The sequence below is a fragment of the Gadus morhua genome, chromosome 22 (assembly GCF_902167405.1).
Source record: "Gadus morhua chromosome 22, gadMor3.0, whole genome shotgun sequence".
NCBI classification, from domain to species: domain Eukaryota; kingdom Metazoa; phylum Chordata; class Actinopteri; order Gadiformes; family Gadidae; genus Gadus; species Gadus morhua.
The window spans coordinates 3,224,660-3,242,818 of record NC_044069.1 but is presented as its reverse complement, the minus strand read 5'-3'; the positions used below and the strand labels follow the sequence as shown (position 1 = coordinate 3,242,818).

At 47.1% G+C, this 18,159-nt stretch overlaps 2 protein-coding genes across 4 annotated transcripts in view; both read left to right on the top strand.

The window, feature by feature from the left end:
• Positions 1–3,269, top strand: part of LOC115535444 (major histocompatibility complex class I-related gene protein) — a 142,320-nt gene extending 139,051 nt beyond the window's left edge. For all 3 annotated transcript variants that reach the window (XM_030346656.1, XM_030346655.1, XM_030346659.1), the window contains one exon: positions 3,073–3,269. In XM_030346656.1, coding sequence (XP_030202516.1) covers positions 3,073–3,090 — 18 coding nt within the window. In that variant the 3' untranslated portion in view covers positions 3,091–3,269. The remainder of the gene's footprint in view (positions 1–3,072) is intronic.
• The window catches only part of LOC115535411 (class I histocompatibility antigen, F10 alpha chain-like), an 87,524-nt gene that overhangs the window by 49,273 nt on the left and 20,092 nt on the right, over positions 1–18,159 (top strand). Inside the window, exon 9 of the mRNA XM_030346595.1 lies at positions 2,148–2,248. Within this exon, the coding sequence (XP_030202455.1) occupies positions 2,148–2,248 (101 nt within the window). The remainder of the gene's footprint in view (positions 1–2,147; positions 2,249–18,159) is intronic.

Genomic DNA, 18,159 nt, shown 5'->3' with positions numbered 1-18,159 from the left:
TGTCTTTCTGTCTACAGTGATGAACCATATTAACCTGTCTGTCCGTCTGTCTACAGTGATGTACCGTATTAACCTGTCTGCCTGTCTGTCTACAGTGATGGACCGTATTAACCTGTCTGTCTTTCTGTCTACAGTGATGGACCGTATTAACCTGTCTGTCTTTCTGTCTACAGTGATGAACCGTATTAACCTGTCTGTCCGTCTGTCTACAGTGATGTACCGGATTAACCTGTCTGTCTGTCTACAGTGATGTACCGTATTAACCTGTCTGTCTTTCTGTCTGTCTGCAGTGCTTCAATCTCTGCATTATTTCTACACGGCGTCGTCTGGACTCTCAACCTTCCCAGAGTTTGTTGCTGTTGGGATGGTGGATGGAGTTCAGATGGTTTACTATGACAGCAACACCCAGAGAGTAGTCCTCAAACAGGACTGGATGGAGCAGGTCACCAGAGATCACCCCGACTACCTGGAGAGGAGCAATGAACTCTCTCTGTGTTCCCAGCAGGCCTTCAAATACAACATTGGGACTCTGATGAAGCGCTTTAATCGGACAGGAGGTAAGTTTATATCTACTGTCTGACCTCTCACAAGGAGATATCCATCATTTGACCCCAGGATCATTTGACCCCAGGATAAAGCAGTATTCTGTGTTCACTTTTCTGTGTACTCATGCCTCTCTCTCTCTCTCTCTCTCTCTCTCTCTCTCTCTCTCTCTCTCTCTCTCTCTCTCTCTCTCTCTCTCTCTCTCTCTCTCTCTCTCTCTCTCCCTCTCTCTCTCTCAGGTGCCCACGTATATCAGGAGATGTATGGTTGTGAGTGGGATGATGAGGATGATACTACTGATGGTTATCTCCAGTATGGTTACGATGGAGAGGACGTCATAGCGTTGGACCTGAAGCACCTGACCTGGGTCGCTGCAGTACAAGAGGCTTGCCCCACCAAACTGAGATGGGATCGGCTAAGAGGTTATAATGAACAGCAGAAGGACTACTACACCATGGAGTGTGTTGATTGGCTGAAGAAGTACCTGGACTATGGGAAGAGCACTCTGCAGAGAACAGGTAGAGTCACATGACCTGCTGGGTGTTGACAGACTCATGTCTCTGAGTCCCTGTTCCCTCTCTCCCTCCCCACTCTCTATCTCTCCCTTTCCCCTACCCCTTTCTCTTCCTCCCCATACTCTTATGGGATACTCTTATTATATACTCTTACTCTTACTTTACCCCCCATTCTCCCTGACCAAAATATATAAGCTAAGTCCTAACTCAGTGCTTTATGGAAGAATATGAAATATAGAATAAATTACATGACAAGAAATTAAGTGTTCAAAAATCTCTCTTTCTCTCTCTCTCTCTCTCTCTCTCTCTCTCTCTCTCTCTCTCTCTCTCTCTCTCTCTCTCTCTCTCTCTCTCTCTCTCTCTCTCTCTCTCTCTCTCTCTTTCTCTCTCTCTCTCTCTCTCTCTCTCTCTCTCTCTCTCTCTCTCTCTCTCTCTCTCTCTCTCTCTCTCCCCCCCCCCCCATCGCTCGCTCTTCCTCTGCCCACCATCTCTCTCTCCCCCCCCTCTCTCTCTCTCCAGAGCGTCCGCGGGTGTCTCTGCTCCAGAGGAGCCCCTCCTCCCCAGTGGTGTGCCATGCTACAGGCTTCTACCCTGACAGGGTGGTGGTGTTCTGGAGGAGAGACGGCCAGGAGCTCCATGAGCAGGTGGACCCCGGGGAGGTCCTCCCCAACCACGACGGGACCTTCCAGGTCAGCGTGGACCTCAACCTCAAGGCCGTCCCACAGGAGGACTGGGGGAGGTACGAGTGTGTGGTCCAGCTGAAAGGCATCGAGGACATCTCCACCCCCCTGGACCCCGCCCTCATCAGGACCAACTGGGGTAAGACTGGTGTTGGAGGGGATGGAGGTGGGGAACACATGTCTCACCACCTCCACCTGACCTCATCCCAACCACTGCCAGGTCTACCTGGACACTGCTGAAGCTCAGAACAGATCCTGAGGAATACTTCCACTGACGTTGTGTTAGTCGTGTGTGTAGCATCAAGTGACCATAGACACGTGGTTCAATGATAGAGGGATGGATGGGAGAAGGTCTCTGTCCAACATCTATTATTTTTAACCCGATTTTTCTTTCTTGATTTCAAGGCATCAAGAGTGGCCTCACCATCCCCATCATCATTGGGTTGCTTGTTCTCCTCCTCGCTGCTGCTGCTGCTGTTGTTGGAGTCCTTCTGTACAAGAAGAGGAACGGTGAGTGGACCAAACTCTCCAAGAGGACAGACACCTGATCTCCACCTGCTCCTTCTTCCTGTCCCCTTCCTACGATCTGATTGGTTGTCTTCACACACTGGCGGTCTGGTGGTAGAAACCCCTCCACCTCTGAATGATGAACCTCCTCCAATGTCCACTGAGATGTTGTGGCATTAAGAATATGAAAGTATAATAACATGAGGATATTCACCACTGTTACAACACTAATCATTTCTCTTGATCCTCAGATTCAGTCAATCAACAAAAAAACAGTTGGTGAGTAAATTGTGTTTTTACTGCAGTTCGGTTCTTATGATTATTGCTACTGCCAATACAGAGACCTTGGTGACTGTCTAGCTCACTAGACTTTACAGCTCTATAGATCTAGATACATCTAGCTCACTGGACTATACAGCTCTATAGATCTAGATACATCTAGCTCACTGGACTATACAGCTCTATAGATCTAGATACATCTAGCTCATGACTTCACCTCCTCCCATTCTGATACTTCCCAGGTTCTGACACCAGCTCTGAGAACACTGAGGGGCAGAATCTGGCTCCTGAGGCCAAATCTCTGACCACAGTCAGTACTTTACCACTTTACAGTACTTATTCTATGTGTTTGCCGTTATATTTATTAGCAGCCTACTTTATCACAGTGATAGTAATACTTTAACAGTTCTTTATCACAGTAATATATTAACAGTCATATTTTAACAGTACTTCATCACAGTAATATATTAAGAGTACATCATCACAGTGATAATGTGTGTGATAATGTTTGATGTTTAATCATGACTTGTGCTTCCTTGCTGTTAAAGGTTAAAGTTAAATCATGAAGAGGCTTCTCACGTTCATCTTCCTAAAGCAGGATGGAGTAGATCGCTGTTCATTTATAATGCTCACAATCAGTTTTGGGACTTCAGCTAACTAAAGATGCTATATTTGCTTAATTACATTAACATTCATACTTTATTTTGATAAAAAACATAAATCCGTAAGAAGTCTAAATCAATTAGATCTCTGTATTTGTGATTGATTAACTCAATGGATTAATCCTGCAATCTTTCACTGACCCCTTGGAAACCATGGCAACGTGACCCCGCCATGATGGCCATTTTGTTTTGGGTCTAACTGCCTCATCTTATAAGGTTTAAATTATGTTTGTTACGTCTGGGGTTTATGTATGCTGTATGTTTGTAGGCATGTCTTGTTTGGTTCTGTTTTGTGGTGTTTTGGTCTCCCTCCTGTCACTTTTCGCAGATCTACCCCTGATTTCAGTTACCACCCCACCTGTTCCTGATCAGAAATCAAGCTTCCCCTCACCTGATGTATAGGCCCCTCTGTGTTCAGTTCAGGGGCGGCTGTTTTTGGGGAGCAAGTGAGGACAGGAGGATACCCTGGGGGTATCCTCTATCTTGCATCACTTAGGTTTAACTGTTGTTACAACCCTAGATTAGAGTGTGCACCACCCACTGTATTTTTGGGTGCTGTCAGGGGGGGGGGGGGGGGGGGTATTATTTCCTTTTGTTTACTTTGGTGCCAATGTTAGTCCTCCTTGACCCCTACGTCTGTTGCCTTATGTTGCGCCCCTCTAATGAGTCACCACCAGGGGGCGTAACATAAATGGGGGCTCGTCCGGGATCTTTGATCCATTTAAGCAACAGACTGATGAGTGTTGGTGTGCAGTGTGCACGTCAAATAGGCGGCTAGTTGTGTTAATTTAGTTAGGTTGGTTGTGTCATTTCTTTACCTCTGTAAATATGGCTGCTTTTGCTATTGAGGAGTTTCTTGGCGATCCTTCGGTTGAGCGTCTTGAGCATTGCAGGAAAGACGATCTGTTTGCCATTGCGGCACATTTTTGTGTTGGCTTTTCCAAAAGCATGGTGAAGGCTGAGCTGAAAGAAGCTGTTGTGCGTATGTTAGTGGACAAGAATGTGCTCATTACGGGTGACGGTGCATCTGTTGTTTCTTCCCCTTCCCCTCATTCTTACCCAGGGAAAGACCAAGTGGAGGTTGTAGGGGGTGAGTCACTTATAGTAGGGGCCTCCGAGATAGAGTTTAAGCCTCCTCGTACAGTGCCCAAATTTACTCCACTCTCCCCTGGTAGAAGTAGTGAGGATGCTCGCCTTAGGCTACGTCTAGCACGGTGGCAGTTCGAGGCACAGGAGAAGGAGAGAGATGCTGAATACAGTCATCGGTTGGCTGTTCGGAGAATGGAGCTGGAAATGGAGGCTGAGATCTCCAACCGCCGGATGGTGAATGAAGTTAAAATAAAGCATGCCGGAACTAGAGGCTGCTGCTAAAGCTGTGAGTCCTGTTCAACCTTCTTCCATGCCTGAGTTTTGAGGTGAGCAGGAATGTAGCTCTAGTACCTCAGTTTCGTCAGGTGGAGGTAGACTCTTCTTTCAGGGCTTTCGAGCGAGTTGCTACCTCTGGAATGGCCTACAGAGGTCTGGGCTATATTGCTCCAATGTAAGTTGACTGGGAAAGCCCAGGATATTGTATCCTCTCTCTCTCTAGAAGACAGCTTGTCTTATGAGGCTATCAAGACAGCTGTGCTTCGAGCCTACGAGCTAGTGCCAGAGGCCTATAGGCAGAAGTTTAGAGCTCACAAAAAGTTGCCTAGCAAAACTTTTGTGGAGTTCGGCCGTGAGAAAGAGACTTTGTTTAAGCGTTGGTGTAAAGCGAGTAACGTGTTGGATTTTAATTCTGTCTGAGTTGATGTTACTCGAAGAGTTCAAGAATAGCCTGTCTGACCGCTTAGTAACGTATCTCAATGAGCAAAAAGTTGCGACGTTGGCACAGGCTGCGGTGCTCGCTGACGAGTTTGTGTTAACCCATAAGTAAACGTTTGGTACTCCCCGAAATGATAGTCGAATTGTTCTTCCCTTTGTTCAGACTCCACCTAAAACGCAGGCTAGTCTGCCCCGCCCGTTAGCTCGACGCTACAATGAGGAACGGGAGTGTTACTATTGTCATCTGATGGGGCACATTAAGAATGACTGACTGTTTTATGTTAAAACTAGTGCTGTCAGTTAAACGCGTTATTAACGGCGCTAACGCAAACCAATTTTAACGGCGTTAATATTTTTATCGCGCGATTAACGCAATCTATTTATTTATTTAAAAAATAATAATTATTATTTTTATTTATTTTTATTTGGCTCAAAACAAAGAAGCAGTAGCATGACTGCTATGTTCAAGGCAGTATGTTTGTATGCTCATACTTTAATTGCACTAGAGGCTTTTTTTTGTATCGTCCTGTTTTGATCAGTATATGCCAATGTTGTTATCAATAAAAAAACATTTGCACAAGGCAAGCCGATGCACATCTCCATGTTGATAAGAGCATTAAAATGAGAAAAATTAATGGGACAAAGAAATCAAGGGATATTTAGCATAGAAAAAAGAATTGCGATTAATCGCGATTAATTGTCAGTTAACTATGACATTAATGTGATTAATCGTGATTAAATATTTGAATCGCTTGACAACACTAAAAACGCAAGCAGTCACAGCCAAATAAGCAACCAAAAGAGGTTGGTTTGGTCCAGACATTGATAGCTCCAACGTCAATGGTTCCGGACAAGGTAGGCCTATGTGATAAACTAGACCCCAGTTATGAACCATTCATGTTGAATGGTCTGGTTTCTCTCAGTGGCAGTGAGTTGGACAAGTGTCCAGTGCGCATCTTTTATATTGTCAGACGTGTTACCTTGGCGCCAATGAGACACGACCATGCGAGCGCCACATGTGTGTGTGTGTGTGTGTGAATACTAGCCGCGTAGATCTGTTCCTAAAATGTGTTCCGAATGTACTGTATACATGGTAGTAACAAAAGTGTCCGTTATGTCTCTCGCGCACACCTGACACATCTCTGGACCGGCGGCGACATAATGGATGTCTTATCACTATCTGGGATTTTAAATTTGATTTTAATGAAAGCACAGCAGGAGAGAGCTTTTCTCTGCCTGCTCCTTCAATTAAGAAGGAGGAGGACAGCGCAGCAACGTATTATTATATATTTACCCTAAGCTCCGCCGCAAACAAGAGGAATTTGGATGCGAATCCGCAGCCAAGACTGGTGGGAGAGAGTGGTCTTACGGGAATTTAGTGACCAGGAATCCTTGAAGGTCCAATTGCGAACTACTGCAGCTGCCACCTCTCTAAGTGAAGAAGTATTTTAACGTTCAGCCTGCAAAAGTACTAGTAGTAGCCTACTCATTTACCCTGCGTTCACACCAAAAGATGCAAAAAGTCGACGCGCGTCACGATCCCATTCAAAGTGAATGTAGAGACGCGTTGCTGCTTTGCTGCCGCAGCATTTGCTGCCGAGAAAACGGGCACCAAAATTTGATTTGCGGCGCGTCAAAATCTGATTTGCGGCATGCCCGTGCCCGCTGCCACTGAGGCGTTGCCACTGAGTGACATGCCGTAACAGCCAATCAGTGTTACTTAAATGGAGGAGAAGATAATAATTGCAGTCTCCGCATACCCGGTGATCTTCAACACCACCGTGGCCAGTTATAAGTGTCCAATACATATCTATATATAAGTATAAATGTCCAACCGAGAGATCCTAGCACCGATCCTAGCTAGCAGGTCATCAAACTGGGCCGGAGTCAACCTCAAATAGCGCTGGAAGCGTTCGCCATCCAGACGGGGCTCCTGCAGAAGACGGTGAAATTCACCGAGCTCTGTACGGCTCCGAATGGTCTCATGAACCCATAAACGACGGGCATTCCGACGTCTCTCCCTCTTCCACAACAGGTAAAGACATGCAATGCTCGTAATGTCGGCCATGGTTGTGAATGAATTCAGAAGCACCGCAGGAAAAACTTGCTGTGCATCAAAACTGCGGCGCAGCAAAACCTTTGAAGCGCCGCAAAACTTTTGACGCGCCGCAAAACTTCGGCGGCAACGCGTTCGGGCAGCAAATGCATCTTTTGGTGTGAACGCAGGGTTACAGTTATCTCGGACGCGCGCGGACACTACGATACGCGAACACGTCATTAATAAACACCCATGTCCCATCGCTTAGCAACCGGACACGCTTACCGGACTACTTTTACGGAGTGATAACAAAGACGTGAATCAGGCAATAAATCAACTTTCCTTGACAGCGTTGAAGTTCGGTGTGCTTAAAAGTACAGACAGAGCTCAGTGGACCAATTAGAACTACTGCGGCTGCTCTAAGTTAAACCCCAATCTATTCGGAATAAGTGTATACATGGCGATTAAAACGGACTACACCACCTCTTCTATTCGGCATAGAATCTATGCCGAACAGATAATTGCATTCCGAATGAGGCGTATAGGCCTTGTTATGACTATGGTCATTATTTTGTTCGGTCTGCTGTGTGCTTGTGTGCCCTGTGCCTTTTTCTCTTTCTCCTGACATGCATAAATGAGTGTGCCAGGACGCGGAGATGATGGGTGGACGAGGTTCGAGCCCTGGCCTGTGGTTGGCTGCAGCCGGGAACCAACCACTACAAAGGAGTCAAGATGGCGGCAGTCTGTGGGCAGCCGGCATTTCCCCCGTCCTCTTCCTCTCCCAACCGGCCACACTGTCGTTCTGTCTTGTGGGACATTACCTAATAGTTGATAGTTAACGTGTGTGATCGTAAGGGTGGACTGCCAGTTTTGTTTACGGTGTTTTCTCTTGTTTTACTTAGATAGGGAGGTAAGATTTGTAGTTTATTTTCTCAGGGCTATTTTCTTACTTTCTAGATAGGATTGTGTTATTTTGGCCTTGGTCCGCCCTGAAGTTTATTTTGTATATCTATAGATTTATTTACTAACTTGCATAAATAAATCTTTCCTTCACACAAATTATGATTTGGGTTGTGGCTACTTGGGAGTTGGGGAAGACGGGGGCTCATTCATGTTAGGCCCTAGGCACCCCTAGACTGGGGCGTAACATGAATTGGGGGCTCGTCCGTCTTCTTGTCACGCCTCGTTTCCGGGAATTTTCGGTGAGTGTTTTTTCTGGTTAGTAGTTTTTTTTGGTGTGTGGGGGAATCATGAATCATGGAGTTTTCATTGGATGAGTTTGTGGTCAGTCCGTCTTTTGCTAAACTTGAGAAATGCAGAAAAGCAGATCTTTTGATTGTGGCAAATTGTTATAATGTGCAGGTGCAATACAGTGCCAGGAAAGCAGAGCTCAAACAGTTGCTATGTGCAGAGTTGGTGGAGCAGGGCGTCCTACCCAAATCAGCTGCGGCTGATGCTGCTGCGGGTGACACGGCGAGTGACGCACCAATGGCAGAGGTGAAAGTGGCGGAAGCTGCAGGCATGTTTGCTGCTGGTGTGGAGCTTGGGCCGGTCACGGATCCTCTCATGGGTCCCATGACCACAGAGGATCTCCGCATAGCCCTCCAAATAAAGGAGGTAGAGACCAGAATTAGGCAGCTAGAGGTGCAAGCCTGCATCTGCGTATCAGGGCTCTCGAGCTTGAAAAAGGAGCCCATGTGGCCTCCACCCCGTTGACTCCTGTTGGCCGCAGCTCTGTTTCTGCTCCTGTTTTTGATATTAGTAGGCACATTGCTTTAGTTCCTCCATTTCGTGAGTCTGAGGTTGACTCGTATTTCAGCGCTTTCGAGCGGATAGCTGCCTCCCTGAGTTGGCCCAAAGAGGTCCCTTCTCCTCCAGTGTAAACTAGTGGGGAAAGCTCAAGAATTCTGTGCCAGTCTGTCTATTGAGGATAGTCTGGATTATAAAGTCTTGAAAAAGACTGTGTTGCAGGCCTACGAGCTGGTCCCCGAAGCCTATAGACAAAAATTTAGAAATAGTGAGAAACCTGCTAACCAGACATATGTTGAGTTTGTGCGTGACAAGAGCGTTTTGTTTGACAAATGGTGCCACGCGTGTAATGTTAACACTGTGGCGGAATTGAGAGAGCTCATTCTGCTCGAGGAATTTAAAAAGTGTTTGCCGGAACGAATTGTTGTCTATTTGAATGAACAAAAAGAGTCATCGGTGACAAAAGCAGCTGTGCTGGCTGATGAATTCATTCTAACTCACAAAAGCGTTTTTTCTATGCCGGCACCTCGTGTTTCAGATATGCCTGAGCGTAGAAATAGATCGCCATAGCTGATGCGTAAAAGCACCTCACCAGTTGCGGGTGGCAGCCGCGAGTGTTTTTATTGCCATGAGCCAGGCCATTTGATCGCTGTTTGTCCGGCTCTTAGAAAAAAAGGACAAGACAGAAATCCTAAACCTCCCGCAGGTGTGGGTTTCATAAACGCCGCATCCCCGCCTCTAAAACCCACAGAGTTGTTATCTAAACCAGAGGTACACGTGAAGGTTGACCCTCGTTTCAAGACGTTCGTTTCTCACGGGTTTGTTTCGGTAACCGGCGAGGAATCGGATAAACCATTCTCCGAGATACAGCCGCCTATCATTCATTCCGGCTGGCTTGTCCTGCCACTCTCAAACGACACTTCGTGTTCTTCTGATCTGCTAGTGTGGGGTATTAAAATGAGTGCACTTAACGCCCCACTTCACATGATCCATTTACATTCACCACTCGTGTCGGGACACGTGAAAGTTGCCGTGCTTCCACGGTTTCCGATTGATGGCATCTCGTTTATCTTGGGTAACGATTTGGCCGGAGGAAAGGTGTTTCCTCTGCCCGAAGTAATTAATGGTCCCATTTCGGTTGCGTCTGTTTGCTGCCCCGCCTCTGTATCTTCTGCTGTGTCGGTGCCAAACTTGTTTCCAGTGTGCGCAGTTACGCGCGCACAGGCTCGTAAATTGGGTGAAAATGTGGATTTGTGTGAATCATTTATGGCTACATTAGATGAGGGTGAGCCCTCTTCAGTGTTTCCCGCTACTGAGTGTGAAAAGGTAAACTGTCAATGAGTCTGATCTCTTTCCTGCTGACAAGGACCTGAGTTTAAATGTGATCCGAGAGATATTGATTGATGCTCAGAGAAATGATCTGTCCCTAACTTCGTGTCTGTCCTCTGTTGTAGCCGCTGAGGCAATGGACAACGGTGTCTTGATGAGACGGTGGAGTCCCGACTCCAGTGAGATACGCGTTGTTAATCAGGTGGTTGTGCCAACAGACTATCGAGCGCAAATTTTGAGTCTCGCACATGACCACCTTGGTGTTAAGAAGACGTACCATCGTGTGTTGCGCAATTTCTTTTGGCCCGGGTTAAAAACCGACATAGTGAAGTATTGCCGCACCTGTCACACATGTCAAGTTGTGGGAAAGCCCAATCAACCGGTTCCTCCGGCCCCCCTGCACCCAATCCCGGTGCTTGGGGAGCCGTTTGAACGAGTGTTGGCGGATTGTGTGGGTCCGTTACCAAAAACTAAATCCGGACATCAATACATTTTGACGGTGATGTGCGCTGCAACGCGGTACCCTGAGGCCATCCCACTGCGCACTATCAGAGCCAAACCAGTTTTGAAAGCTCTCACTAAATTCTTCACAACTTTTGGTTTGCCAAAAACTATACAGAGTGATCAGGGCAAAAATGTTATGCCCAAACTGTTTTCACAGGTAATGAGAGAGCTACAAGTTAAACATGTTACATCCAGCCCATACCATCCAGAGTCCCAAGGCGCACTTGAGAGGTTCCACCAAACATTAAAGTCCATGATACGCAAATACTGCCTCGAGTCTGACCCTACATGCCCACTGCACCGTCAGTCAACGGACGTGGGAAGGCGTTGCTGACTGATGGGGGAGTAGTCTTTGCAGAGGCATCCGTCAGCCAATCAAATCGCTTCGCCGGGTTCTTCCCGCTTCTTCCTGCTTGTTGCGATGCAAGATGACCCGCTTTCCCGCTTTCCAGTATCGTCAGAGCCCGAGTCGCGTCACAGTGCTTAAATTTGCATACGCGATCTGATTGGATGACGGATCCGTCGCTGCCGAAAAAGTTGAACATTTTTCAACTTTCTGACGGCGCCGAAGGCTCCAACGGAACTGACGGATCCACAATGCATTGCGCGTCTGTCCCCATTCAAAGTCAATGGAGATCAGTCAACGGACGGAGGTAGTGGGCACGGGGCCTAACAGAGAGTGGGATGAGGGCCTCCCTCTTCTGTTGTTTGCCGTGCGTGAAACTCCGCAGGAGTCTTTAGGTTTCAGTCCTTGTGATTTAGTCTTCGGCCATACTGTGCCCGGTCCCCTTCGGCTCCTCAAAGAAAAATGGCTATCACAGTCGCGAAAAACTGAGCATAACGTGTTGGATTATGTCAGTTCTTTTCGTGAGCGTCTCAACTATGTGTGTCAGTTAGCCTGCGATAACTTGGCACAAAGTCAGACTAAAATGAAACTTCGCTATGACAAAAAGTCTGTCCTCCGTGTTTTCCAACCAGGGGAAAAAGTTTTGGTGCTGCTTCCGTTACCTGGATCCAGTTTGCAGTCTCGATTTTCAGGTCCATACACGGTGGAGAGAAAAATTTGTGAGACAGACTATGTTGTTCAAACTCCAGTTCGGATAAGAAAATCCAGAGTATGCCATATTAACATGCTTAAGCGTTACTTTTCCAGAGTGAGTGATTCCCCGGCATCTCCTGTTGCGCCCGTGATGTCCGTGTCCGCTGCTCCTCCTCAGTACAATCTTGCTGATGATGGGTTGGCAGAGAAAAGTGGTTTGATGCCGACCGCTCGTTTGTGAAATCCAGAAATACTGAGTACCTTGGAGGGTTTTTTGTCCCATCTGTCTGCCTCAGCCCGTGCGGATATCATACATTTGATTGAGGATAACCTGTTGCTTTTCTCTGATCATCCCAGTCAAACGTCTGTCCTATATCATGACATTGACGTGGAGGGCCACAAACCCATAAAGGAACACGCATATAGAGTAAACCCGACTAAAAGGGCCATGATGCAGCAGGAGGTGAGTTATCTGGTTGAGCATGGATTAGCTGTTCCCAGTACTAGTGCGTGGAGCTCACCCTGTGTTTTGGTTCCGAAACCCGACAACACCCCTCGTTTCTGTAACGATTATAGAAAAGTAAATGCAGTTACTAAACCCGACTCTTTTCCGCTCCCCAGGATGGAGGATTGCATAGATCGTGTAGGCTCCGCCAAATTTTTGACAAAGCTGGACCTGTTAAAAGGTTACTGGCAAGTTCCATTAAGACCACGGGCCTCAGAAATATCAGCTTTTGTCACACCCGACACTTTCCTACAGTATACCGTTATGCCATTCGGGCTGCGAAATGCTCCCGCTACTTTCCAACGTTTAATGCATATCGTGTTATCTGGCGTCAAGAATTGCGAAGCTTATATAGATGATGTAGTTGCCTACTACTCCACCTGGTCCGACCATCTCCACACACTGTCCCTCATTTTCAGCCGTCTCCGTGAGGCTTCCCTCACATTAAACCTCGCAAAATGTGAATTTGGCAAAGCCACTGTTACCTATTTCGGTAAACAGGTAGGTCAGGGGGAAGCAGACCCGTCGCCAGACCTGAGTCTTAAGGGGGGCATTTGAAATGCATAGGGGGGCACAATTATTATTAGCCTACAGTACGTATATTTCCTCTATTCGCGCAGCACATAATCATCACGTTAAACATAACCAACAGCGATATGACCCCGTAGCCTATAGCCTACAACATCACATCATTCCTCATCATTTAAAGCAATACATTACATAGAAGCAATGCTATGAGTATATATCCATAAAACACTGGACTATACAACATATTAGGTGTAAAAGCAGTTAACAGAGAGATATGCATTGCCAGATTAGTCACACACACACACACACATTTTAGTCATTTATTTATGTTCACATTTTACAATAACAAATCTTGAACACAAACACTGGTAGATGCACTCATCAAGCCCAGAATCTCTTTGACATGTCTGATCTCAGTCTATGGATACAGGAAGCAGCGTCTCCTCCATATGTGGCGGCTGCCTATTAATACAGATATGGAGCAGAATTTTGCAAGTGCTTTAGCTTTTGGCTTCGGAATTCCAGCCATCTGCAAACCCCTTATGACGAGTCTGTGGACATGGCCAAGGCTTCCAAATATAAACACAAGTAGTTTGCAGGTGTACCCCAGTTGTGCAATCTCATTTCTGAGAAGTTGGTATTTTGTAACCTTGGCAAGGAATGCCTCCTCCAGACGATAGTCAAACGTACAGCTTACTTCTAAGATGGTGACTTCTCTGCTTATCTCATCAACAACAATAACATCTGGTGTATTGGCTGTCACATTTGAAAAATAGTCAACTTCGTTATTGCACAGAGTGAACATGTCAGATGAAACCCTTGAATGGGTATATACTTTAACGGAGGAAGGTGGGGTATATAAAAGCATGTTCTTAACCAGTAAATCAACAATTCTATCATGTCTGGAAATATGCATGCCCTTGTATACATGGCAGCCATTCAGAATATATCTGACAGTGATTCTATGGTTGAGTTGTCGTGGTGCAGACAATGAGGAGGAAATCTGTTAGGGTACCACAGAGAGAGATTGAGTCTGGTTGGAAGAACTTGTAATCTGGCTTTAACTGCAAATGTAAGAATATCCTCATCAACTGCATAGTTCTTGAATATTGTGTGAGAAACTGTGTGATCTGCAGTGGGAATACATGCTAGCTTTCCCTGTAGCTTTAGACCAGTCCAGTGTTGTTGCTGCCTCTGCTGTTCTAACCCTAGCAGGTACCTGCGTGTGTGAGCTGGTGATACATGATGTTCAGTATCATTGACAGTTACCCTTACTGAGATTGTACAGTCAGTTATTACATCCTCAGACACCATTACAGTGTCTGAGTCAGACTTCACCCAGTCCAGGGAGACTCCAGCTCGCACGCAAAGGTCGTTGAGGTCGGGCCAGTCCGACGAGACCCCAAACCCAGCAGAATGTGAGTCCATCTTGTTGTTGGGCTTCCTTCTAAAGCCTAAGAAGCTCGGCTCACCCTCTCCTGCCAGGGGAACTTTACGTCGCTTCATGTCCAGAAACAATGAAGAACGTGCAAGTTCCCTGCCAGTCCGGTCATCACTGTTCAGCATATTGGTCAGATGGGACAGCCTGGTGGCATTATAGATCCACTCCACGTTTGGAACGCCTAGACCTCCCTCCTGTTTGGGCTGGAAAATAATGTCCCTGGTTGTATGGGTGTTCAGTCCAAACCACTTCCTCACTACAGAAACTACTTGGTTGTTTAGTTCCCGCTGTGTTTTGTACGCGAGGTGTACGTTGGAGAAAAGATGTTGAATTCTCGACAGGGCCACCTGTCTGATGGCCTCCAACTTCATGAGCAGAGGAAGTGGTGAAACATCAATCAAATCCAGCCTGGTGGTGAATTCCGTGACCATATATTCAACCTGCTTCTTCCACTCGCCTGCTACATTGAATTTGTGCCCGAGGTAGGTGTACGTCTCGTGCAGGTCGTACACACGGATTGGTTCCGAGTTGATGGAAAACTCTGGATCCCTATCCGTTTTAGATTTGTACCAGCGATTCCCGCCACTCCTTCTCTGGTATTGAACTGTACATTTAGACTGTTTGATCTCCAGACCGGACCAGTCCAGGAATGTGTCAGTTCTGGAGAGCATGTCCTTGATGACACTCTCCTCCCGAGAGGCCAGCTGCACATCATCTGCGTAGCCTTGTATGGGATTTGGGGAAATCACATTGGGTGGTGCACAGTCGCACAGCCACCTAATCCACTGGTTGATGGCCAGGACAAAATTGATGGCGCTCCACGGGCAGCCGGTTTTAATGCCCACCTGGAGGGGGACGGGATCTGTGAGTTGTTTCCCACAGATAACCTGAATGAAGGAAGAGCTGTAAACATCCTTAATAATGTCAATAAACACGCGAGGTAGCTGGATTTCCTCTAGGGCGTGGATCATGACATTGTGGGTCAGGGTCCCAAAAGCGTCCCTGAAGTCCAGGAAGACAGAGTAGAATTTGCAAGATTCATGCTTGAAATCATCGATCCCAGTTTTCAGACAAAACACGTGTTCATTCATGCCCTGTCTGTTAATGTATGCTTTCTGGTTGGGTGAGAGGATGTTATTGTCCACTAGCCAGGGCAACACACGGGACAGGACACACTTCATGAACACTTTGTAGATGGTGGGTAGGAGGGAGATGTCCCTCCAGGTGGACGGATCATCTGCTATATTATCCTTTTTGGGGATGCGGTGAATCATTGCTCCTTTCCAGGTCTCAGGGACTCTTTTATTTTCCAAGCAGACATTAAATAAAGATGTAATTTTTTCGCATGTCTGTGGAGTTTTAAGGCTTTCATAACTAACGCTGTCTATGCCACATGCCTTGTTGTTGGGTAGGCTGCATATGACAGTATTTATTTCAGCCAGTGTGAAGTAGGAGGTGTCTGGAAAGTCACTAGGTTGAAATGGTGGCAGGCTACTCCAAGGGGTTAATGGGAGAGGATCACTGATTGACGTTCGGCTTTGACATTTATTTTCATAGTACTGCTGTACAGCTATGATGTCACTGGGACAGGGGGGAGTGTCCGGGTATTCACTGTTGTTATTAAGAATTATCTGGATCGCCTTTGATCTTCTATGCTGCCACAGCGAAGCAAGCTTGTTCCTGCTCACTTTTATACTGCGGCGCTCCTGCGTTCTGATGCAGAGCTGGGGCTGCACTGTATTTCTAACGAAACACAGTTGTCCCTCGATCCAGACAGCAGCTGAGGATGACGTCATCGGCTCGGGGAGCGGCTGGTACAGGGGAAACTTTTTCAGGATCCGCGTAACATATTTCATGAACGGGAACCCTAGCTGTTTCCCCCGATGGCTCACAGTTCACACACACACACACACACACACACACACACACACACACACACACACACACACACACACACACACACACACACACATGCGGTAGCTTACTTTGAGTGGAGTCAGCGCTGTCCTCCCTCCCTGTCCTCAGCGTTTCTCCGAGCTGAACCTCCTCATCAACATATCCTTCCAATCAGACGTAAACTTGTGAGTCAGGTCCCTTTGAAAAGCAAGCTGAATCAACTGGGCCTTGCGTCTGTGCAGCATACCGTGCCGATGCTCTGAGAAGCCGTTTTTCAACGTGGAAAATGACTTTTCACATATTGCTGTGGAAGCTCTTAAAGTTAGGGCAAGGTGTAGGCTGTGAGAACAGTCGGCATAGCCTGGAGTGCACAGTTGAACGTGCTAAGGCTGTTTGCTATTGTCTATTTTCCGTCTTCTGGGGGAATCGGGTGTCATTAATTTCCTTAACCAGGAACTCACGAGCCACAGTATATTCAGATTCAGCCACATCAGTTCCAGCTAATAGCAGGAGAGGGGTTACCTTTGATGGGTCCAGGAAATTATCTGACTGATTATTAGACTGTTGGTGGGCTTTTGTTAAAATGTAAGCCTATTTTTTATGTTCTCAGGTTACATGACTGTAAATATTATTTACTCTTGGCGACACAAGAGGGCGCAAGAGCACACAATAATTAATGTGATGAATGTTCATGTATTGTATTGTGACCTAATGGACTTCCCGTACATGGACATTTTTATGCGTAACGTTTTCTATATTCAAAAGTCAGTCCGCGCTCAACCCAACCGGCAGATGGCCACATTTCATTGTTCTGAAATAAATGTCCTATAATGAGAGAAGTCGTAAGCCTCCTTCCTACGCATCGTCAGCAGCACCACTCTGCTGATAAAACTCAACAGGTTATGGGCCCAGGAGACGTTTGGAGGAGAAGATAGTCGACGAAAGCCAAGAAAGTTGCAACGGATCGCGTGCTGAAGAAGGCTGCTAACCCGAGGAGAGGGGCAAGCTAGCATGGCAGAGCAACGAAGGGCAAGTAGCAGCAGGCTACATCGACTGGTATTCGACGGCGACGAAGCAAAGTATGAAGTTTTTTTGCTAAATTGTTGGGACACTTTCGTTTATTAGGACTGAAAAACACTGTGTTGAATGAGCCAGTAGAAGAAGCTGAAAAAGCAGCAGATCCTGAGAAAAACGCGGACGCGTATGCAGAGTTGATCCTACTGCTAGATGACAAAAGTCTGTCTCTGGTAATGAGAGATGCGCAAGATGATGGCAGAAAAGCATTAAATATTCTGAGAGACTATTATGCGGGGAAGGGAAAGCCTCGTATAATTAGTTTGTTCACCACGCTGACCTCACTTCAAAAGTCCAGCGGCGAAAGTGTAATAGACTATATCATTAGAGCAGAGACCGCCATAATTGCCCTGAGAAACGCGGGAGAAACGCTGGGGGACAGTTTGCTGGTGGCTATGGCACTGAAGGGATTGCCAGAGAGCTTCAAGCCATTCGCAATTCATGTGGCGCACACCTACGATAACATCACGTTTGCTGACTTCAAGACCAAATTGCGGAGTTTCGAGGAAACCGAGAACCTCAGAGCAACCGGGTCGAACGTTGACAGCGTGATGAAGACCCAGGGGAGAACCGGACGGCGACCTCCCAGTAGCAGCGCACATGGACCGGGCAAAGACGACAGCGAGATGGCGTGCTTCAAGTGCGGGACCAAGGGGCACCGAGCGAGAGCGTGTCGACAGAAGACGTGGTGTAGTGTTTGCAAAAGTGACACACACAGGGACGCGACATGCAGACGAAAAGACAAAGACAGAGACCGAAGGGACGGCGTGAGCAAAGTGTCGGAGAATGCTGAGGTAAAGGAGGACTTCGCGTTCAAGATGGCGGACGGACGGGCCCGTGACCAGCGGCAGCCGGCGCGCACCATCCAGGAGAGGGGCCTGATGGTGGACTCCGGGGCCACATCCCACGTCATCAACGACATCGCCTTGTTCACAAGTTTCGACAGCACCTTCAGACCGGAGACTCACAGCGTCGAGTTGGCTGATGGGACCAGATGCAGCGGCGTCGCTCAGCGGAGAGGCACGGCAGTGGTTACCCTCATCGACAGCAGTGGACGGCGGTGCAAT